This window comes from Lytechinus pictus, chromosome 7 (assembly GCF_037042905.1).
Source record: "Lytechinus pictus isolate F3 Inbred chromosome 7, Lp3.0, whole genome shotgun sequence".
In the NCBI taxonomy this organism is placed as follows: domain Eukaryota; kingdom Metazoa; phylum Echinodermata; class Echinoidea; order Temnopleuroida; family Toxopneustidae; genus Lytechinus; species Lytechinus pictus.
The window spans coordinates 37,692,642-37,718,077 of record NC_087251.1 but is presented as its reverse complement, the minus strand read 5'-3'; the positions used below and the strand labels follow the sequence as shown (position 1 = coordinate 37,718,077).

At 36.5% G+C, this 25,436-nt stretch overlaps 1 protein-coding gene across 3 annotated transcripts in view; it reads right to left on the bottom strand.

Moving 5' to 3' along the window:
* Positions 1-25,436, bottom strand: part of LOC129264429 (transcriptional-regulating factor 1-like) — a 51,928-nt gene that overhangs the window by 8,284 nt on the left and 18,208 nt on the right. For 2 of the 3 annotated variants that reach the window (XR_010294216.1, XM_064102615.1), the window contains exons 3-12: positions 17,306-18,049; positions 15,320-16,575; positions 14,677-14,728; positions 10,382-10,428; positions 8,847-8,939; positions 7,046-7,149; positions 6,079-6,157; positions 5,590-5,678; positions 4,958-5,095; positions 194-385 (exon numbers count right to left, since the gene is read on the bottom strand). Coding sequence is in view for 2 of the 3 variants with exons in the window: in XM_064102615.1 (XP_063958685.1) it covers positions 194-385; positions 4,958-5,095; positions 5,590-5,678; positions 6,079-6,157; positions 7,046-7,149; positions 8,847-8,939; positions 10,382-10,428; positions 14,677-14,728; positions 15,320-16,575; positions 17,306-18,049 (2,794 nt within the window). In the remaining variant the exon portion in view is untranslated. The remainder of the gene's footprint in view (positions 1-193; positions 386-4,957; positions 5,096-5,589; positions 5,679-6,078; positions 6,158-7,045; positions 7,150-8,846; positions 8,940-10,381; positions 10,429-14,676; positions 14,729-15,319; positions 16,576-17,305; positions 18,050-25,436) is intronic. The other variant, XM_064102616.1, reaches the window with a different exon arrangement.

The window sequence follows — 25,436 nt, the reverse complement described above, 5'->3', positions numbered from 1 at the left end:
TGAGATTGATAGGATAAATCACAATGTGTTTTTTTTTGGAAAACCCCCTGAGTCCAAGCAAGTACTTCAGAAAACAAAGTGATTTTCACAGAATAATTTACTCTGAGCCAATCAGATGCAGAGAATTTGGTAGTTTATATTATAACAAATGCTCCCAAGGTTTACCGATGAGATCGGAAAAGGGGCTACTCACCGCATCACAGTGTGGATAATTGCAGACAAAGGATCCTTGCTGGGCGGCAGGTTTGTCCTCCTGATTAGTGGTAGAGGAAGGTTTCACACTATTATTGTTCTTGGGGTTAGATGACCCGCCCCTATAGTACTTATCATGCCGGTACTCTTTGAGAGGCACGTAATCTAAGAAGGTCTCACCGGGATATAGGTCCTGTGCGCAGAAGAGATTGGAAAGACAGGGGGGGTGGGGAGAAGAAAGGGTCACCCCATGAGGGAAAATGCATTGGTTAGTCAAGTGAAAATAGAAATGGCACCACAAAGAGAGTAGGATTGCACTTCAAAGTCTAATGAATAGTAAGCTCTGCATGAATTAATGAATACTCTACATATTTTAAAGGCCACTGCACATGAATAGAATATTTTTCGAAAATCACACTTTGGGATAATTGCAAGCATTTATTCTGGACTCCTCTTGAGCAAAATTCAAATTTGTTACAAATTGTAGCCTTTCGTACTATTGCTGTGACGTCATTGGGCTTCGATATTTAATTTTCTTTTATTCAACTAAGATTTGAATTTATTTATATAGGATAAAACCTGATTAGCACAGCTGTTTTACATCATGATCCCGAAACAACCAGTTAAAAATGAATATAAAAATGATATCATCAATTATATATTTAAAAAAATAACAAAAACATTGCAAAAGCTATTTTACATAAAAAATGACAATAGGAAGAAGGGTCTATTGTCATGGATTTGAATATAAGATTATGATGATTTTAGAACATTGCAGAGTAAGATGTTCTATATCTAGAGATTTGGCACAAATGTTACAAGGCTTTATTCCAAAATCGGGTTGCAAACCAATCATAAGGTGTGCGGTGGTCTAAATATGCAGTTCAAAGTTAATTTGCACAGCACACCTGATACATATTTGATTGCAATACATACATTTCTACAGATATTAAATGTGAGTTTCACAACAACAAAAAATCATTTGGGTTCTAAAAATAATAGGCACCATAATTCTTCCTTTGTGATCTATTAGACAAATATCTAATCTAAAGATTTAAAATCTCTTTTCATGTTGACAATTAAAGGCCGAAAGGACTATTGCACAACTACTTCTAATAATGAACATTTGTCAAAAAATGTAATTTAAAATAGACATGCAAAATCAGATGACTCAACCAACGAATACTGCTCTAGTTTGCATTCACTGTTCAACCTACTTATTGTCTTATCCATTCATCATGACAACATATAAAACTCTATCTTAAAAAAAAAAACTTGCATAATTATGATAGCTTCAAGCATAATACAACTCAGATAATTCAATCACAGCACAATATATAATAAATGATCAGTAACATAATAATTCCTATGCAAAGTCTGATTAACAACCACCATGATGCTAACTACGATAAATACAGTCCAACCTCTCTTATCCGGCCTCCCCTTATCCGGATCTCTCTATTATCCGGAAGCACATTTGCCGAGAATTTTTTTTTTTCAATTCAATCGAGTATGTGAGGAAATGAGATTTCAATCTAAACTCAATCCTATATGCAAACTCACTTTGATTACATATACTTTCCAATATAGTCTACATACAACATTATTTTTCATGAAAATATCTCACCCAAATCACCAAAAGAACTTAGGCAGGATAATTTTCCAGTAAATCAGGGCGCTGTGCAAACATTTCATCACATTCTCTTTTTGTTTCCCAAGAAAAACAACACATGTCTCGCTAGCTAACACTAGGCCTCAATACGGACAGCGCCATCTTACGTTTGAGCCTACAGTCAGTATAACAATGGCTGACATTGCCAAGCTGCGATGATCTATTTGTAAAACTTTGTTTTATCAAGTAATTCTCTTTCTTTTGAGGTAGCCTCGAAGTATACCTCAACCATTATAGCAGGTAAATTATCCAAGTTTTGGCCATCGATCGATTTCATTTCCGTAAAAATACCGCCTATAATTTGCACTGACACTGCAGTGAATAATGTCTGTACGCGCGCCCACTACAATAGATAACGTGTAGCTACCGCCGTTGGGGAGCTGAGGCAGCAGCTGCGTGTATTTAATATTGGGTCTCCCAGATCCGGATAAATCCCTTATCCGGATTGGTGCTGGTCCCAACGTGTCCGGATAAGAGAGGTCGGACTGTAGATAAGCTTCTATGGTAAAAACATCATGAATGGAATGTTAAGGGCTTGCTGGAGAACTTGAATAATGCAACTACATTTCTAGCTTGCACCCAGTATATTAGATCACATATTCAATCTGATAAGTCAAAAAAATTCTTGGAACTGACTGGATTTACAAGGTTATCACTGGTCCTTGGCACAGTCATGGTGAACAAATACCTCAGTTCCTCTGGTTTTATTCAGACTTGCATTCATACAGCCCACCATGAACAATGGAACATTTCCTGACTTATTTTACAGATGCAATCTACTTTCCGGGAGCATGCCAGAAACGTATTTATACACATCATGAATATCAGCACAGCAATATGGGAAATTCTCTTTATTTTCACAGCAAAAGCAGAGAAATTAGTGACTTTTTCCATAGAGTGCTCATGGATGGGAAATACCCAAGAGGGATATTGGGACTTATTGTACTGAATCAAACAAATATGATGCTCAATTCTTATTTCATACATAGTCATAAATTTTTTTTTGGGAACATCCCACTTAATTACAAAGAAATGTGGGCCATATTTCACAAAGCTATCCTAACTCTTAATTTCATGAACTCCAACAAAATCTACTTCATTCAACAATTCTGTTTATATGTTCAGGTCGTTGCAAAAATGATTGGATAATATATAAAGCAAAGTCAAGTCACAATCACAATTCTCTATCTTCGAAACATGAAAGCACTACAAGTCAAATGATGTTTTCCATGTTATGACAACAATGTCATTCCATAGAATCACAAACATAATATCTAATGATCTTGCACAAAATGGCTGTATTATACAAATATCACAATGGTGGCAAATGTTTGACAACAGTCTCCTAATTCTCTTTCTATGCAAAAGAAGAAAGAAGGTTGAAACTTATGTCATAATTCTAAAATCAAGTTTTTTTTCTGAGCTGTCCTCAAAATAGTTTTAACACCCTGGCGACGATATAGATATTCATGGTGACAAACTGATACTCTATTTTACTAGAATCAGATCAATGCAGCTTCATAAACTGGATACGAGTATAAATGAGCCCCAATATAACGAGTTTAATAGTAAAAAAATGATATATGTCATTTGTTTTCAAATTCACAGGTGGTTTTTACAATGTGGTTTGAAACCACAATTTATGCAGATTTCATGCATGAATTATGCTTTTCAGGAAAATTTAGCACATACACTGAGAAATGGTCCAATAATGAATTGTTGCTATGATTAGAGAGATCAATGTTTATTGAAATGAATTGTGAGGATCCATTATTGCTCAAACCACAGCAATACGGGTGAAATTAACACCATTTGACATAAGCGTGCATTCATATTGGCCCCCTTCTCAATATACACACTAAATCATGCCTCATTAATGCATGATTTTAGACCACAAAGCGTGGTTTCAAACCATAGTTTCCAAACCACCTTTTTAAATTTAGAATATTGTGGTTTGGAATTTCTTACATTATCTACCAAAGTGGTTTTCATAAAAGCTGTTCCAATCTATACACAACTTTGTGCACGACTGACAACCCTTTCCTGTGTGCTAAATCTGATTCTCGATCACTTCTGTCCCATCAGCTTCAATAGAAATCCTACTTTTGTAAATAAACATTCTCATTTTTAAAGGGATGGTCCAGGCTTGAAATATTCATATCTCTATAAATAGAGTGAAATTCACAGAGCAAAATACTGAAAATTTGATCAAAATCGGATCACAAATAACAAACTTATTGAATTTTAAAGATTTGCATTATTCCGGTGAAACAGTTCTTAGCATGTCTTTATGAATATTCATTAGGTGGGCTGATGATGTCATATCCCCACTTGTTCTTTTGTATTTTATATGAAATTAGGTTCATTTAAAATTTTTCTGCCAAGAACTAAAACAATTGGATTGACAAATGATTAAGTGCATTAGTTATTTATTGCCGCAACTTATTTCATCATAATGGAGACACATCAATTATACATGCATGAAAAAATGAAACATTTATGATTTCATGTAATAACATAACAAAAGGAAAGTGGGGATGTGACATCATCAGCCCACCTAATGAATATTCATGACTATGTGCATATAACTGTTTTCACAAAATATTGATAAACTTTAAAATTCAATAACTTTGTTATTTGTTATCCGATTTTGATGAAATTTTCAGCATTTTGCTCTGTGAATTTTACTCTATTTATTTAGATATAAATATTTTCAGCCCGGACCATCCCTTTAACATACATCTTCATGGAAACTTTTGGTTAGGAGTATAAAAAACGCACTCCAATTATGTTGACTTGAAATAAGGCAAATTTGAGGAATCTCATTTAGAACAAGAAAGGTTCAGAGAGGTGTTGTTTCATTAAACTGTAAGTTAGGCACAATTTTATGAACAACTGGAACATGTTCTTCGGTGCTAAGTCAGTCAGTCAGCCAAATTGAGATATATCGTTTAGCACAAGAACAGTTCATCAGTCATGCAGAAGTCATGTATAACGTACGAACAGCTTTACGACATGGTTCCAAGTTGCGTTGGGCGTAAAGTCGTGCACAACGTACGAACAGCTTTGTGAAACCACTCCAAGGATACTCACACATTCATTCTTGCGACTTTCTTCATTGGGGTTGGCTCCACTGTGATGGCAGTACTTCTGCATGTCGTGATTGTATGGATAGAGTTTCTTCCACCAGTAGTAGTACTCCACGCAGTCTCGGACGGTCTTCGTAGGGATCTGAAACAAAGGTGATTTGACTGTGTGTTCACATGCATGCTCCTGGGGCCCCGTAACACAAAGCTTAGCAATCATCATAGAGAATTATTTTGCGATTGATTGCATTTACTACAATGCACAATCAATCGTAAATATCAAGCATACGATTAACTGCCAACCTTTGTGTTACAGGACCCTGATTGGGTTTAATCCTAGAATGCTTCAGTGGCTCAGCTACAGCCAGGGTAACAATATGATACAAGTATCATGAGCAGTAGAGTATATTTAGTAGCTGCGCTATTTAAATTGACCTATCATTATTATTATTACTATTATCATACTATGGTCAATGTGCATAACTTATATTTGATAACTTTAATACTAAAGTGCTGGATATAAATGTATATATAGATTTTTTTACAATGTGGATATTGTATCAAAAGATGTTTAAAAACAGTAGTGTTCCTATAGATATTTGAGCACAGATTTTTTTTTTCATTCTGAACCAAACTTACCCCTTTTGCAATTTCATGGAAGTCTTTTCCCTTCGTTTTGTACATGTCTCTGAAGAGCTTCCTTTCTGCAACCGTCCATTCTTCAGAAACTGGATATAACAAAGGACAAGTTTGAAGATATCAAATCAAATGACTTCAAAGTTAGTGAATAACAAGAACTTCATGTATATAATGACCTCTAAAACCTGCAAAATATACTTCATGGCCCTAAAATAATATTACACTGTGAGTTGTCACATAAATGAATTATATAAAAAGCTGAACAAATATTTTAAGAGGCTAAACAAATGAAGAATATTACGTTTAAGAAAGATTATTCAAAACTAAATAAAAAGAAAATCTGTCAAAAATATTTGTCAAAATAAGGTTGCGAGGTGGTATTAGCATTGTTTCTTGTTATGCTTATTGCTGCCTCCTGTGACATCACAAGAGGCAAAAAGTAATCTAGTGGATTTTAAGGAGGCGGGGCTTCATTATGATTTTACTCACAGTCATATTTATAGTCAGCCATGTGTAGAAACTCATCAGCGACCATTGGGTTTCCATTCAATATCATCAGTAATGCCAGCTGAAAAAAAAGGAGAAAAGTTTAAAGTGATTGGTTAACATTGGTTTGACTTTGAGCTAGAAGGTCGCACTTGTCACCTGTGTCTGTGATATGTTACAAAAATGAAGCCCAGAAAAAATTGCGTTCGAAAATAATTATTTAGTGCTTCAAAAATTGAAATATAAAGTGACCGAAAACACCATCTTAATTTCATCCCATACACTTATGTGTACTATTCAGGCGTCTATAAGACGCCTATTTCCAAAACCGGGGTTTGCCTTGTAGTTTTAGCTTTTCATTCTCAATAATGGTTGTTTTCAGGGTTTATTAGTTCTAATACATGCACTTGTACACATGTTTCATCTTGGTTTGAGAATTTTTTAAATCGGCTGCTCACAAAGTTGAACAATACCTTTAATGATATAAACATAATGAATAATTAATATTACAACAGTACAAAATGGGAACCCAATATACCAACCTAGAAAGGGAACACATACCCTCCTACAAAAAAAAAAAGAGTTTTAACATGCTGAACAATTCATCTCACATAAATAACAAAATTTTAATCCCTGCATCAAATAATCAATGTGCTGATTTCAATTTCAAGTCTTGGAATTAGCAAGCAAATTCACAGTTCTGAATATCAGCATCGATTTTTTAAAATTTAGTATCTTCTCAGCAAAGACAAAGTAATCAGTTGTCTGACATTTCATCAAGGTAAAAGTCTCACCCCAATATACTTTTTGTGGATCATGAAATTTGCAATATACTAAACAAACTCTGCTGCATTGTTACATCACAATCCAAGAATCCGGGAGGTGTAAGGTCACATGACTAGGCACCTGATCTGGCCTGCTGCCAACTGCCTTACACAAAGAGAGCGAAGACAAATGCAGTGTTTCTTACCTCAATGTCTCCATCGGCTCTGTAGAGGCAATGATGGGCATACTCGATGTTTCTCGCCCCTGCAGTTAGGGCCGGTGTGGTGGCTAACTTCAGGAAATCTGTCACTGCAAAACACAAGACATAATGTACCCATTGTAGGTTTGATAAGAAGGAAATTACATGCATTTGTTGGGGTCTGAAACCCACTTGATTTCTTTTCAAAGGTTCGGCAACCTTTCTTGCCATCGAGTTCCTGTTCAGACTGCATGGGTGATATCACTTATTATTCAAGTAGCAGTAACATGTTTTTCAATGCAATGCTTGATCAGTCTGTGTTTGTAGAGCAAACATGGGATGTCACTATTTCAAAGGACACTTTCATGAAAACAAGACATTGCATACAATTCAGCCTTTGCTTAACTGAAGATCCTTGTAATTTTCTTTCGTTTTCATTTCTTGATAACTCAGGAATGTTTCATAAAAAGTTTTGTCAGTGATAATCACTGAAAGATGTTATAAGCTACTGCAAATCCTTGCATATGACTGGCTAAGAGCAAGTAGGTCAATGAAAATCACTGACAAACTCTACATGAAACGCTCCCAAGATGGTCAAAAATTCTTCATAATCCTTTTTCAAAGAACAAAGAAGTGTTCTTGTTTGTTACACTCCATATGATATCCAATATTTATGTGAAGGTCAGGTTATAAAATGCTTGTTAAAGTGTTGAGTTTTAATACACTTCTTGTTCAAAATAGTATTTCTTTAAATCTATTTATTAATTAAGAATCACATGAGTAGATATATACATTGTAAAATGTGAGGATTAAACACACTTGATAACTCAGAAACCAATCCACAATCCCTGTTTTAAAAAATCTATGAATCACCCTATCCCAAAATACACTCCTTGTCCTCAATGGATGAATGGGGGGGGGGGGGGGGGGGGCTCTCTACAGTGAAATCTGCACAAAGGTTACAGTATATACATGTATGACATGCCACAAGCTTGTCTGTATGACTAGGTGGGCCAGGTAAGTTTACACAGCAAGTTCATTGCCAGGCCATGTCACGCTTCCTACCATCATCGACCTTGGGTATTTCCCTTTCAAAATCCAGTAGTGACTACACAGAATTATCTTGTCATCACAACAATTGTTGCAGCAATCAAGAGATTGCAGTCACCCCCCTTGTATCTTCATGAGAGGGGTGATATTACAGATTCAGAAATTATTCCTTTTTTTCCAAATTAGCTATAAACTTAACAGGTTATTTAAGAGTCATGCAAGTTATGTTTGTTTTTCTATTTTTGCACATTATATGTAGGTGTTGTCTTTTTCTTTCATTACTTCCTTATACACTGTGACCCTTTTCGATATTTTTCAACGATTCCTATTTACTTGTGAGTCATTTGATTTTTAGAAACTAAATAAAATTCAAATACTCCAGAATGCGATAAAATTGATAGTGACATGATACAATTTTAGAATCTGATGGAAAAAAATTGCTTGAGTTGCTGCACTTTATAAACATAGCCAGATTCCAATTATAAAAAAATAGTTACAGAAAATAACTGAAAAAAAAATCACATCATGAAGTAGGTGTCAAGAGGAAGAGAAAGATGAAAGAGTATTTCTTGAGAAAAGCTAAGACATACTTCAAGAGTTATTTCATTTGCTCACTGCTTACATTAGAATCCTAGATAGCATTTTGAATAATTGCATCAAAAATCAAGCCAATGTAGTTCCTCATCCAGGGCATGGTCATTCATCATGAGTGGGCGTGATCCTTTCACATATGGCTTTAAATTCATGTTCTACTTACACTCTACTTCTGAGTATTTTTGTTCAATCGCTGGATCCCAAACAAGCTTTCCTTCTCTCCAGTCCGGTGCCTCCAATTCCTCTTTGTTCTTTACTGCAAGCACAATAAAAACAAAACAATCACATCCTCAATATTTTGAAGGAGTAAAAGAAGACCCCAATCAAGGTATTCTTATGCAAAATCCCTCACCAGGGACCAACTTATCTGTGGATTGACATTTTGTTAAAGGTCAAGTCCAACCCAGGAAAATTTTGATTTGAATAAATAGAGAAAAATCAAACCTGCATATTGCTGAGAATTTCATCAAAATCTGATGTAAAATAAGAAAGTTATGACATTTTTAAGTTTCGCTTATTTTTCACAAAACAGTGATATGCACAACTCAGTGACATGGAAATGAGTCAGTCCATGATGTCCATCACTCACTATTTCTTTTGTTTTTTATTGTTTGAATTACACATTATTTCATTTTTTACAGATTTAACACGAAGGACCAACTTGACTGAACCATATAGTATTAAACAATGCTAATTTCACATGTTCAGGAGGAATCATTGTTCTTTGACTTGACAATGAGAAAATTAGAATACTTCATATAATAAAATACAAAGGAAATAGTGAGTGGATGATGTCATCAGTCCCCTCATTTGCATACCGACCAGGATGTGCATATAACTGATTTGTGAAATAAAGCGAAACTTTAAAATGTCATAACTTTCTTATTTCACAGCCGATTTTGATGAAATTTTCAGTGTTATGCTTGTTGGATTTTTCTCTTTTTATTCGAATCAACTTTTTGTTGGGGTGGACTTGTCCTTTAAATACCAGGCATTTCTTACCAGGCCTCTCCTATCTCACAGCTACCCTTTTATCATGCTTGCTTTGATCATAAAATATAGAGCTGAATTAACATAAATGTTCGCAAAGATAACACTTAAACAAACATTAAATAAAGTAATGTATCACTCTGCTCATAGCAGATAATAATGTAAATGAACCAAGGTCAAGGTTTAATGACTCCAGATTTCTTTGCCCCAATCATGCCAGGGTTTTTTTTTTTTGGGGGGGAAGGGGGGTCAATCCAATTACAAGCTTCCTAAATCACAAATAATTGTGTTTTCTTCAATCATATCTTAACATACAAGGTTAACTTATGCAAGTTTGTCTGTACACACATCGGAATGCCTAATCAACATGTCGAAATCAACATTGAAAGAAAGCACTCCTACAACCAGGGGCCTGTAACACAAAGCTTAGCAATGATCGTTGAACATTGACAATTTCTACGATTGCATTGATTACAATTTACAATCAATCGTAAAAAATCGAGCATTTGATTTACTGCTAACGTTTGTGTTACAGGTCCCAGGACCTGTTACACAAAGCTTGGCAATTATATACAGTTGATTTGTATGATTGATTAACCATAGCGATCAATGCAACAGTCACATTAATCAGTTCTACAATCAACTTATAGGCTTTGTATCACAGCTCGTGTAATATTTCAATACATAATAGCTTTAAATCAAACTTACCAAGCTCAGGAACTGCCGCTTGATAATCACCACCCACATTGATGTGTCTAAAAAATAATGAGCAAAGAAAATATTTAATCCACATAGTTCATGGAGTAATCAATAATAAAAAAAATCATGTAAGGAAAATAAACATGAAAAGAATATAATTTTCATCGGCCAATGCAACAAATGATTGAAATGTATTTAAAAAACTAGGGGCCTACATTATACAAATAGAGGAAATGAGCAAACTTGCTCAAAAACACAAAGTTTCAAGTCAAATATGAATAGTACACCCCTGAAAGCCGTCTTGACCTTGTCAACAGTCAAAAAAAAAATACTGTATTGTGTCCAGTTGCATTTTGACTCAAGTGGCTTACTGTACTTGATATTTCCATGGCAGCAAGGTCAAAATGAATTCTATTTATATTTTAAGTGTATTCCTATAAAGGCCTCTCTGGAATACAATGTCACATGTCCATGGATTTACTTTCATGGGACATATGCCTGTTTTATCAAAGTTCAGATTTAAATATATTAATAAACAATATAGATTGCAAAAGATTGAAAGTCACAATGAATACAAAGCACATGTCAATCAATATCCTATCCTATCCAAAATCATTTTTTACCCCTTAAAAAAAAACACAACTATACTGTTCATAATATTTTAAATGAAAAAAAAAGCATGCAAACTCTGTCCCCTGATAAAGAAATTCCTAAATTCTAGGTAATGGTACAAAGGTTGAAATTAAAGCAAACAGCTGAAACAGTACATGTAAGCGAGAAGGGACTTGCAGCAATATTTTACAAGCTTGTAAGCAATCATTTGTTGGTTTACTAAATCATCAATAATACACAGATTATGACAATAACTCTAATCTTTGTGTACATGACCTTCATATTTTTCCATCTCTGGTAGAATAAACAAGTCAAGTTCCTACATGAATGCAACGTAACACAAGGATTCATATTAACAAAAAAAAAAATACTGCTGTGCATTCAATATATGGCCACAATTACTCTCTTTACCAGTTAGAAATTTACCTCTTTTTTGTTTTTACTGCACTCTTCATGGTGGATGAGGATAATAGAATACAGTAAAATTATTTTTATTTCAATAGGCTCTCACAAGCCATCACCACAAGCTGTCCTACCCCCCCCCAAAAAAAAAAATAAAAAACACAATCACCAATCCCAAATTTTCCCAACAATATTTGCCAATTTAAGCACTATTGTGCAATACACATAGGGAAAAAAAACTTGGGCCTACGTTTCATATTAATTTATGACAAATTTCTCAGATACTTTCTAATAAAAACATCCTCTTGTGTCTATTTCCTTGTCTTAAGAAGTCAAACCACATTTCCTGAGATTTGTGACTGTGAGTACATACCCTTGCAATGCCAATCTTGTGCAACACATGGAAAGAACCCAACTAGGCCTAGTAACAAAGCCTAGTGATTAATTATAAGGCTGAGTTTTTTCAATTTACAAGTACAATTTATAATACAAGATAAATCAATGCAATCAATCGCAGAAATCACCCCTACAACCAATTGCTAAACTTTATTTCACAGAGCCTGGGTCTTTTATTGCGTAAGAAGGGGGTTTATTTGGCTCACTCCCATCCCGGCAATGACGTTTTGACACATCACCGTTTAGCAATACACAAGTGTTTTACCTAGTAGGTAAATCAGGAAGCATTCTATTAAACCTACTGGTCACAGAAAGGGCCTCAAGCAGGAAAGGATTGATCTCGTGTATGACCCTGACTTCTCCCTGAATAATACAATCGGGAGGAAGTAGACTCCCAGTGACGCAATTCCTTCCTCCTCGGCCACTTCCCTGCCTGTGAAGGGTTTATAACATGGCAATCAACCTGCCACCCCACTGATTAATCACCTTTATATGTGCTTCTGGGCCAGGGGGTGTTTCACAAAGAATTAAGTGTGAGTTACAGTCATGCTCAAACACCAATGTGCACATGATATTTAACAAATAGTCTGATTGATGGATACGTGGTAGTGCGCGGCACACGATCTGACCTATTCTGTGAAGTGTGATGTCTTTATAGACCACACGCCACTGAAATCTAAGTGCAATTTTAAGTCACACTTAAATCTTTGTGAAACACCCCCTGGTCTAACTAAGAGGCAAGATAGATTGAAATCAAATAATAGATTGAAATCAAGTACACAATTTGACATCAATCTTAGTTTGATTAGAATCTATCGCTATTCTTTGTAAGACAAGCCCCTGGTTTTATCCGGTAGCACTATCACACACATGAAACATCTATCAATAAACCATGCGATTTTGGAAGGAAAGGAAAGATCTTTAATTTTAATGCATTGAGTTCATCCTAGATAAAATGGATAGGGTGACTTGCAATTTCAAATTTATTTACTAAAAGATCTCATCACAACTGCCTTGAAAAACCCCATAAGAGCAATATATCAATATGATCTTTAAATAATTTTTTACATTCTATGATTTTTTTTAAAGCAAAAGCTTCATCTCAATGCACATCTAAAAATATGGATTAAAATATATAAATATATATAAATCCCAACTCGTGACATACAGCATATAAAAGTACTAAAAAATTTGGCCAATGCTTGTATAAACATACTGTTACAAAATGAATTATACATTTCACTTCAATATGAAACATTGGGGTCGCAACCAATGCTCAGATGAAAGGAAAGGATTGTGAAACGGTAATGATTTTTCTCTCAAGATATACACCAAATGGCTGCCTTGGGTTTGATACGTGCGTGGGATGTTAATTGGAAAAGCATCTTACGAGGAGGCGTGTGGGCGGAATTTAACAAGGAAGCTGCAATGAGGAAGATTTATCCAAAGATAACAATTCAAGAACAATGAGTGTCTGCTCAAGTCCTTAGATCTGTTCTCACATTTCACTCTGCCCCCCCCCCCCGCCCCATTTCTTGCATACTGTCTCCCCCTCTCTTGTTCTATTACCCCTCTCTTCTATTTCCTTCTTTGGCAGCTACCCTGGATAAGGGGGGAAAAGCCATTCTTTCATACTCTAAATCACATGTTTCTTACTTGCTTCCTACCAGAAAATATAAGTAATCTGATTTTTAGGGGGCATTTGGTAATAAATAACGAGTGGCAAGTCAAAACTAAAAAATTACTGAACAAAGTAAATACTGGAAATCAATGCTCCAAAATTCATATGCACATGTAGTACTATAATGTATTATTCATATGTAGGGGAAGGCGGGGTAAGTTGAGCATAGGGGCAAGTTGAGCCACCGCCCCCAGGCCAATAATGAATGAGTCAGACATTATGGTGGTGTCATGTATTGATGACCCATTACATAACCATTAACCCCACCACATTGTTTTCAACTTTGAAACAAAAAGTATATTTTTAGAGGGAAAAATACAAATTTCAGCCAAAAAAGTAAAAAAGGGTGTGAAATAGATAAGTGTTTTTTACACACACACTTCTTTACATATAATAAAGCATAAGAACAACATTGTCAGTCCAGGTATGGATCTTCATTCTTGTCACAGTCTTTTACATGATGGATACATAAGAAATGTGTGGATGCGAAATTATCGCATTAAGTTCGGACTGGGGTAAGTTGAGCCAGCAAACATGGGGCAAGTTGAGCCATGGTAATTCTTATGGTAATGTAAATAAAAACACAATCAAACTTTAAAAAGCCATCGATATGCAGGCAGAAAAGAGCAAATTCACATGACAGTTCTTTTACTTTTAGAGAATGTTGGTATTTTTAGAGAATTAGCAAGTGAAAAGACTTTAAATAAAAAATTGACATGCTGGTTCTTCCCGCATAGATTTTGTACATAGTTTTTGTGGCTCAACTTACCCTCGAAGGTGGCACAACTTACCCCATAGATGGGGCAAGTTGTGCCACTTGACATCGTTTTTTTCAAAGGTCACAACGACTTTCAGTGTGGGGGTAGAAAGTTGTATATAGGTGAAAAAGATTTCCCAAGAATCATATTTAAAGGCAAGGTACTTATTTCTACAATATTATTAGTCATATCAATTCTATCATGCAAAATGCAAAAAGTGTCACAACTTACCCCGCCTTCCCCTATTAATATTATTACATTATTTCTTTTTTTTAAATGTATATCTCTGAGAAAATAATTATGGCAAATATTAGTTGCCGAAGTATTAAAAATGTGCATCTATTACATCCCAGGTGAATAGGCAACAAGCAAATTTTTTCTTTTTAAAACAATACACATGCATTATGACTTCATAGATGTATAGATCATAAAACAAAGCATGGTGTTTTACTTACGGTTCAGATGGGAAGACAAAATCAGATTCCTCCGTGCTTGAGCTAATGCTTCCTGTGGTGGTGGGAACACAACAAAACAAAAAAGAAAGGATTGGTTGAATGAGGTCAATTATGAGTATGTCGGTGGAGGTCATGGAAGGGCAATAAACTTTTAACCATCATAGGTAATTATCTAATTTGTGTTTGTACAATATTGGATTTAGTTCTTTTGTCTTCAGTGACAGCAACCATGAACTATCTAATATTGCACATGCAAAATTGAGAAACAGTAATGTTGACATTAAATTTAGATGTGATAATTTTGACATTTCAATGTGGAAATAAATTCAATAATCTATAATTCATATAAGGTCAAAATTGGATGTAAGAAGATTCTGTTATATATTCCTGTATATTTTATCAGTCTTTACAAAAATATAATGAAATTTTTTTTTTGCAATGCACGAGATTTCATCACTTTATCTAAATCTTCACCAATATCATTTTCAATATGTATAGATGGGAACATTTATGTAAAGTTTTGTAGGTGATTTTCACTAACTAATTTGTTTTCAGCCAATCAGATGCAAGGATTTGCAGCAGCTTAAAACAGTAGTTAGTGAAAATCCCCATTTGTTTCATGAAAAGTTTAGGTCTTCCTTACCTCTCCTGTGCATCTGAAGCATACTTGGAGTACTGGGAGGGAAAGCAGACTTTGGTGTGACCGCCACCGCTACTGTGACTGCGGCAGAGGGAGGCATACTACCACTTCCAACACTGAAGTACAATCCAGAGCCACTTCTAATTGGACTAAGCATAGGAGGGGGTGTGTAGGGTGGTGGGGTTGAGCTACTGTTGCTTCGGTAAAGGACACCGATCTCCCTGGGAGACCTCATCTGGCTAGGGTAGGTGCTGGGTGCGTTTCCTCCAGGGGTCATATTGCTTGCCCAAGACGGGATGAACAGTGATGGGGGGCGTTGCTTCCTTTTTGTCGCAGTAGGTAAAACTGGAGGTGGATCTCGGAAAACATTCTCTTTCAATCGACTTTCATCTTTGGAGTCCAGGATGGGTGGGATTGCATGCCCAATTTGCGGCATTTCATTTGATCTGATTTGTTGTTCTTGAGCAAGTTTTAACATTGATTCCAGCTTGGGAGGGCTTGGAGACCCCATAGAGGTGGTTGGAGGGTATGGCATGGGTTCTTCTTTCGGAATAATTTGATTGACCTGATTATTATACATTTGTAAAGGTTTGCTACCGATAGGCATTCTGGAATTGAATGGATGGACAGGTTGGATGCGATCAGTCGGAAGGGGCGTTGTGTGATGTAAAGGATGGTGCTGAGGTGGTTGATGATGAGGCTGGGACATCTGTACTGGAGGCTTCTGCAAGGGTTGCGACTGCGCTGCCAACCCTACAGCAGTGTGGGCCAGCGTCGTCAGTTCATCCTGCAACATGTTCAACGAGAGATTCGGCAGGTATGACGGTTTGCCGCCGCTCATGACCGTGTGCGGTCGTGGATGCCTGTACTCAGGCCATGAAGGCACATGTGAGGTAGTAGTATTCGTGTACACGGAGGACAGGTGCATTGTCGTAGGAGGGGTAACAGATTGTCCAACCATTCTTAAGGGTCTATGTTGTCCCATTGCCTGTGAACTCTGTACTTGAGGAAGCTGGGTATGCATGTTCATGGGAGGATTCACGTTAGATGGATGAGCCAGAGGCCTGGGCTGGCTGAGACTCGCTGCAGTTGGCAGTGGGGGTTTTTCTTCTGGCTTGGAAGGCGAGACCTTCGGCGTTACATCTGCTCGAGCATTGTTATAACCTCCGTGGAGCCTCATATGTCCATTTAAGGCTGGCATACTTTTGAAAGTTCTTTTACACACTGTGCAATTCACTGTTACTCTTTCTTTCTCATGTCTGCAATATAAAAGAATAAGACACAAACATCAGAGTAACAAAACTGTATGCAACTACACCCTACAGCCTTTCCAGTCGGAACTTGCAGCAAGTCACCACACCACGCAATGTATTTGAAATAATTTGCCTTTGTAAAGAACGAGAGGATGAGTGATTGAACATACCGCATTGTTAAGATTCTTTGTGGCTACCATAAAGGGCAACAAAAGTAATTACCCCAAAGCTGTCACTTTCATTTTTGATAAGGTCTACTACAGGTCCGAATTTAAACTCATGTATGATTCTACGTTTTGCAAGGAAATATATATACTGTCTATTTTTATATCTTTATTCTAATTGTTAGTATCAAAGTCTTGATCGTGTGCTTGCTTTTTGTCACCCTAAAATCTTCAAATTTAACCAACCTGTCCTGTCAAGGATAATTTTGTGACCAGCTGATGAAAAGCAGACAACAAAAAGCTATGGGCAGACGCAAGGGCAGTAAAAATATTTTAGATCAAAGATATATTTTTTGCTCTTGCAACAGTATTAGAAATCTAGCTGACTGGAATTTGTGCTTGTACAGTATTTCTAAAACAGCCAAGTTAACATCAGGACTTTGCCATTGAAATCCACCTCACTTAGAATAAGTACAACTACACATATCTTTAAAATTATGATAGGTTAAGCTTAATTAGAATATAAAACAATTGTAATTTCATATTCCAGCAAACAAGTGAAGTTCACTTACGTTGTGTGTCTTTTGTTCGAAGAACTCTTCGGACTTATACCAAGATCAGGACCGGACTGACTGGAAAACCTGTTTGATCCAGGAGACTGATGGGGCAGCATACCATTGCCACTTAGTCCAACTGTTCCTGATGAGAGACTCAAACCCTGGAACTTAGGGTTGGGCACTTGAATAGACAGTTCTCTTGGCCCACCTCCAGGAATCGAGGTGGCCATGCTTCCACTGACTCCTCCAGTGAGGAGAGATTGTGACATACTAGGAAGGTTACCTCCGAACATCTGTGAGGTGTAGGAGTCCAAACGGTATAAAGTGGACATGTCTTGGGAGGACAGTTGGCCCTGACTTGGGGGAGGGTCTGGCGTGTTCTGGACCCTCTGCGCAGCGAGGGCCAGGGACTGCAGCGCTGCACTGGAGCTAGAGCCAGGACTGTCATTGGTGTCCTGGCTGGAGCTGGACTGATTCAAGTCTTGGGGATTCCCCAGCCCTAGAGCAAAGTCAGCCCCTGGTGATCCCCTCATCATAACCTGGCTGTGGCGGTTGGCTTGCACCGCTGCTGCCTCTGCTGCCATCAGTTCTGGATCTTTCTCATCCCCAGTGTAGTTCATGTTGTCTTCCATCACAAGTCCTGGGTGCTGGGACTCAAAATGCCTTCGAAGGGAACGGATGTCGCAGTATGACTTGCCACAGTTATCCACCGCACACTCATAAGGCTTCTTGCTGCGATGAGTCAGCATATGACCAGTTCTGTAAAAGAGCAAATTGAAAAATACATATTCACTATAAAATGGTGTACAGTAATATTGGATAGATATACATCTATTGCTTACAACATTGGATATGAATATAAGGCACAAAGCAAATTGCATAGAGAAATTGTCAGTATTGTACAAATATCGCGGTGTTGCGACTATTTCCCCGAAATACCCAAAATAGGGATTTATTCAAGGCTTAAAATTCAGATTATTTGCTTTCATTCATGTATTATTGTATACCTGTATTTTCAATAATAATCACCATTTGGTTATGATATGTGATACATCACTCAACTATTGAAATTTCACTTTTCTGACAGAATCCATCTTATTTGTCAGAAACATGTAGATCATCAACCTTGACCTGTTAATTCATCAAACCATCTATAGTTGGTTGTGTGCATAATAAAGGGGGTCAGGGTCAGATCCAAGAGCAGTATGACAATGGAAGAGGCATAGACACACAACCACAATATGAGAAGTTCTTGTAATCCATGAATAAATGTAGCTCGCAGATGACTACACATACCGGCTTTTGTAAGACAATAGGCATAATCCACTATTTCTGTCTCCCCTCTAAAAGAAGTTTAATCCAAAGTTCATTTGGTCTATTTGTGTCTTGAGCACCAACCTAAACTCACATTCCACGCAAATAAAGCTCCCCTTTTCAGACCAGTAGGCACTCTAAACCAGGTTATTGTTTACAAACAATGGAGGTGGTTGGTAGGGTGGCATGCCTGGGTCATATCCCAGGGTCTGCTTTCCCAGGGATGGTGGCAGGATAGGTACTGTAGACAGGATGGTGTAAGGTGAAGAGACGTTCGGACCAAACAACAGTGCACTAACACTGCCATTTCATCAAATATTAAATGAAGAGAAACTGATCTTTAAATTCATTAGAAATTCTTAACATTTCAGGTACACTGTCAAATTTTCCAGGAGACACAAATACTGAAATTAATCATTTCTAAATTACAGCATAATGGAAAATAAAAGGGCACATCAATTATTCTCCAAGGCCAATAAGAGGGCCATCCAGTCCAGTCAAGAGGATATCCACGCTCACAGCCTTCAAATGGAAATGAATATATGTACTTAATACCCGATGTTCAACCGTAAGTTCATACTAAAATGTGATTAAGTCCTAAAAAGCATACAAAACAATTTTGTTGATTACCAATATCACTCCAGCAACTTTTTATCTTTTGTGGTGTGTGTATGTTAAATAAAAAAATTATATTGTATTCTATCTTTCAGGAACTGATGGTCAATGACAACAGCCAAGAGTCATTTATGTCTTATCAATATCATTATAAATTTGCAGCAAAATAGACAAATAATTTCCAAAAACCAGCAGCCCCATGAATTCAATAATTTTCTTCACAAAGACTAGTTCATGTATCTACCAACTAATTGAAATGAGGACCTAAATCAATGATTGTAGCCTCTCACTTCCAGACAGGATATTGCTACGAGACTCCTAGGGATAGGGAGAAAGCCCAGGGATCGGTGAACTATTCAAATCTGGGACAGGAACAACCTACATCTGGCTTCAAAGGGTTCACAAATGGGTAGACATTACTACACAGTATACATCCATGTCTCATGAATATCATTGTTTTATAGTATAACGACCTGTTAAAGAAAAAGCCTTGTAATATCCAAAACATTTTTTTTAAACCAAAAAAAAAACCCACCAAAAATTACATGAGCATCCATAAAGAGACAAAGTTTAACAATCGTACAAAAATGTTCTACGATTGTTGTTTAGCTTTGTGTTACAAGCCCCAGGACGGCTATTAATCAATCTTTGCTTGAAATTTGCCCCTTGAACTTGCAAACGACTGTACATTGAATTTTAAAAATTAATTTGAAAAAAACCCCACTAATATTGCAAAATTTTTGAGATAGAAACCAAGATTTTGATTATATTTTATATTTGATTGCTTGAATTACACAAATAAGTAATTAAATAATTGTTCTAACATGGCTGAACAGACAGTGTTAAATGTTGGTGACTCCTACATGTACATATGTATTTTCTTTTTTTGGGGGGGTATACCTACGTAATTATCATTACATTAAAAAGGAAAACCCATTCTTGATATATGTTTCAAAGTTCAACGAGTCCAAAAAATGGATATAGGGCCGAAAACCACTTTGCGTGCTTACTGCAATACACAGAACAGCATAGTCATATCCCAGAATACATTTTAATACTAAAACAAGGACGGACAATTCTGAAATCAGAGTTCAAAAGTCCAAAAATGAATATGATAATTCACTGTGCATAGTTTCTGCAATATAGAGCTACATAGAATATAAAATATTTAAACTACAACTTGTAATTATTGTGGAAGCGATCATTCTCCTGGAATAATACCCCTAGATCAAAATTCTAGGTTCCCAGTGCCCTTGTCAACAAGGAATGGATGGCGTATCATATCGTTCATTATTCATGCATAAACTTCCATAGTAGAGAAGAAGGAAACAACCTCCCACAGCTTTGGTAAAAGCCCTCTCCTGGCTGATGTATCTTGCTTAGGATATAGTTTTTGTTGTATATAAAAGCTCTCCTGGAGTATCTGGAAGCATACTAGCTACTCCAGGGTGCCATATCCAGGTCATATCCCAGGCACCAGCTCTCTCGGCTCAAAGCTCAGCTCCATACAACTGCAGATCTATATACTATACCCTGCTGGAATCATCATGCAATATTTAGTTATATAGACTCTCCTGCGAGAGCATGCCAGACTGAAGAATGCATACTGTGTAGCGAGAGGTCAAGATCAGACTTCTCCTCGCCACTCTGCTTTCCCACAGTCCACAGACTGTCGTTCTATATCAAATAAACACAGCCTATGTATGAAAGGATAGGCACTGGTGTGAGCAGCTTCAGCCACCTTTTGGGAGTCAAAAGTTCAATCGTTGCAACAAAATAGTTCAGGGAAAAATTGGTGTACACAAATAAATGAAAAGCAAGAGATATCCATCTGTACCAATTATCACTGCAAATTCAAACAAATAAAATCTAAACAAAATTATCAGTTTGTAGAAAACTATTTACAGGCTAAAAATAGGCTTAGTATCAATCATGAAGACAGAAGAAAAAAAAATATTTTATATAATCCTATGCAAAATTTTAAAAATTATCATTTCCTTTCTAGTTTCTATGAGATTGTTTACAAATGTATATACTGATATTAATGCATCATTTATTTGTGTAGGTTTAAACCTACAGCTTGGTAACCATACGGCACGGGAAATAATTATATAGCATATATGGGAGCTTAGGAGGAAAGTGGTCTAATAATCATTTCCCAAACTCTATTTGATTTCCTTCACTGAGAAAAAGAAACGTGGCACAGAGAGCTGCAGTCAACTATGAAAACATCCTGCGCAGTCTGTTGGAAACTGAAAACAAAGTACACCTTAACATAGGATTTCACTACATCGAACCAATATGTACGGCCGCCAGAGGAAGTGGTGGTTGGCACTATTCCCGAAGTGACGCCGGAAAATGGTCACATTCTGTCACTGAGGGGACCAGTTTCACCAAACCTTCGATCGGAGGCCACATATATATTATATTTGGTTTATATCCATCATCCGTACCATTATTATCAAATACAGCAGATAGAAAGGTACTTGAATGAATAGCAATAAGGAATCCTGGTCTTCCAGTGAGAAATTATTAATAAAATGTCGCAAAGGACTGGATGTGATCGATCATTGCATGTTTATGCGCACTGTATGATCTCCATGCATTTGACTTAAGCCCCGCCCATCAAGCCGTACATAGTTCTTTTTCACAGAACTTCCTGCAGTCATTCAGAGCACCTTCTGTACAGGTTGAAAGAGACTTGCACAACATAAGTAGCCAATGATTGGAAACGGAACTAAAAGTAAATGAAACTAGTTCGCTAAAAACCCTTTGGGAAATCCTCTTATTTCTGATCCGCACTAAAATAGTTTACACCATCCACAACATTCAATAAAATTTGCTTTAGGTAATTTACAGCAGCTTGGTTCCTTGGAGAATGATAACAGGATGCACAGACAAAGGAACAAATAGAGGAAATAAAGTGACCACCGTTTGGTTTGATATTTTTTTTCAAACTTCAGACTATGAAATTAGAAAGCACAAACATCATCAATAGACCAAGGACCAGTTGCATAAAAATCGCTACTGCAAGGCTCCACATTAACTTTTTTTGGTGGTGGCCCGTTCGGGCCACCAAAACCATCAAATAATTTTTTTTGGTGGCCCGATATTCAAGTTTGGTGGCCCGAAAAATATAAAGAAAAACATTAAAAATGAATAAAACAAACTTCTGAAATATTAATTCTGCAGCCACTACCACTAAGTTCCTTTCACTTTATACATCTTAGTGTAGTAGGTTTCACGGTACACCATGTATCTTTCTTGGGCATATGTTGGTCCTGAAAAGGACCACCCAATCTCGACGTTTCGACAAGTGTGTTCTTGTCGTCCTCCTGAGGAGGAAGAAGCCATTACATATATTTTCAACAGCTGTGGCAACAGTCTATTCTGACTGGAATATAATTAAAAGCCAAGCATATAATTTTCACTTACCTTTTGGGAATGGCACATTTCTATTTTTATATCCTTTAGTTTGTATTATTTTATTTTCAGTAGAAACATATTTTTTAATCAGGCATATTCAATGGGAAGGGGTATAAATGGTTTAACCACTGTCAAAAAAAAATGAAAGAAAAAAAAAGAAAACGGAAAAAACTATATTGGAAAAAAAGTGTGAGAAAAGTCCTTCCCTATATTTGCCAAAATGTTGGAAAAAAAATCACATTTCATATCAATGAAATGCCTTCCCAAAGTATTTACTTTCTCAAGAGTGGTTTAAGAAGTCATTTATAAACAAGAAAGAAAGAAACTGTCTGTTTGTTTAAGGCTAGAAAATACACAGCTTCGAAAGAAACCAAGTATCAACATACATACAAATGCACACGTGGGACTGTGATGTACTTGCCTATGTGTTTTTATGTGTATTACTTCATGTGGAAATCGGTCTTTTTGAGTCAAAAGAGAGGTCATAATTCCTCTTCTTAATACTTGCAAATAATCAGGGTACACCAGATTTTCGTAATATAGACTGTAGAATTTCATTTCATTGGTGTAAAAGGTGACTTTGACTTAGATTTTCAAAGTTCTGTGGAAGATTTCTCAGCAGCAACATTTTTTATCGCAGCTCCCTGAGTCTGAATAGGCTGAGCTAGATCTAGAGCACATCTGTATGCAGTGGCTTCATGCAAAGCTCACGCCAGCCGGCCGGCGCGGCTGGCTGGATAATAGCTACTGTATGCTATAGCTGTAGGACTAATATGCAAACTGTGTGTGTGTGTATTTGTGTGTAGATCAACAAAAAAGGCGCATGACAAACTGGCTTGCAATTTAAGCTGTAGAAAGTTGATAAATGCGTGCAAAATTGGGAGAAAAATTGCGCTACTTTGAAAATTATTGGTTGCCCGATTCGGGCCACCAAAACTTAACATTTTATCAATAATGGTTGCCCGAGGTGAATTTTTGGTGGCCCCGGGCCACCGGGCCACCGCTAATGTCGAGCCTTGGCTACTGTCACAACTTTGTCATCCAATGTTAACTTCCCCGAAAATCCTCGATTCTGATTGCCTGTTGAGCATTGTAACCATGACAGCGACCATTAGATGGCAAATCATCATAATTTTTATGCAATGGGACCTTGGAAACCAGAATGCAGGAATGGCTGCATTTTCCATTAACTTGTGTAAGAATGATAGTTAATTGCGGCTTTTCATCACAAACTGCAACATTTTATAGGAATGTGTATTTCTTGTAAACGTAGTCAAAAGGGGGTGGGGGAAACTACCTGAACTGCAATAACACAGCTAGTCAATTTCTCAATAGTTGCAAAGTCATACCAAATTGAGTTAGGATCGCCACACCTTTTGACTTCAGAAGGTCGCACAAGTAATGAGGATAAAACGTGTATCCAAAAGATTGTAATGATTCCAATTATGTGCCTGCATAGTAGCAGGTACCATGTTCCATTTCCATTACAACAAATATCACATAATAACTCAACAATTGCAACCCCAAATCTACTGCTTAAAAAATCCAGAATTATTTTGCTTTTGAGGATATGATATGTAGACAAAAATTGGAATTATGTAATGCCTTATCTATTTTCATTTCATCAACCTGAGCCATGCAAAAGTGGTTGATCTGACAACTCTCCTCAATTCTGACTGGCTAAGGAGTACAGATGTCCAACTGTTACTATGGTAACTCTTGGATAAACAGACTGGAAAGCATTGCTAATTCAGAATCAATTGACTTTCAGGGTACACTGATATTTCATAGAACTTGTAATTCACATCTCAATGAGACACTATTACACTAGTACGTAGGACATGGCTGTATATTGTAATTTTCTGGTGATCTCCCCCCCCCCCCCACATGCACTTTGGGTACATAATTAAAAACACTTCCTTGCCAAAATGTTCAAGGTTTAGATTAAGACTGGATAAAACTAAAAGGTACTTCTTGTGATCCTTTGCTTTTCAAAAGATAAATTATTTTTCAGAAGATCAATGATTTGTACTAGCAAGAAAATGTTCGAGCCAACACCCTCAGTTTACACACAAGAATGTGTGCAGTTCATGTTATTAAGAGATATATATATATATATATATATATATATATATATATACATATGGATGCTAAATAAATGAAAAGATATACTGAAATGAAATTCAATTAATGCACGACAACTGTTCATATTATAAAGATAATTATGCAATTTTATGTATTAGAGACAGGTCTTAAATTTCGACATTTTCAGGGCAAGGCCACTCTTCAAGGGCACATTTCTTGATAATGGCAAAAATGGAATAATAAAAAGGGCACAAAAAGCCCTCCAAGTCTAATGAGAGGGGCACTGAGCCAGTCAAAGGGACATTCGGGGCCATGTCTTCAATTGCCATTCATTAATCTAAGCCCTATAAAGAACTTAAATGATTTACATAAAATAGGTGAAGAAATCACATTAGCAAACTGTGCAAACCAAACATCACCCAAAAGATTTGAGATATGGCGATCTTGGCATCTTCCCAAAGAGATACGCATTTAACATACTCTGCATGTTATTATGTCACAATGCATACCATGAACTGTTATTGTTTACATTCATGTATGTCCAAACTATGCATGGTGCCCTCATTTTGCTAAGTTGCTAAATCCTCTTTCACATTTCAGAAGAGTGTGGATACTGGATACAAAGGGACTAATCTTTTTTTTTATTAAAACTTATTTCTCAGTGAAAAAAAACTAGAATATAACTTAGTACAATATTGGTGTGATA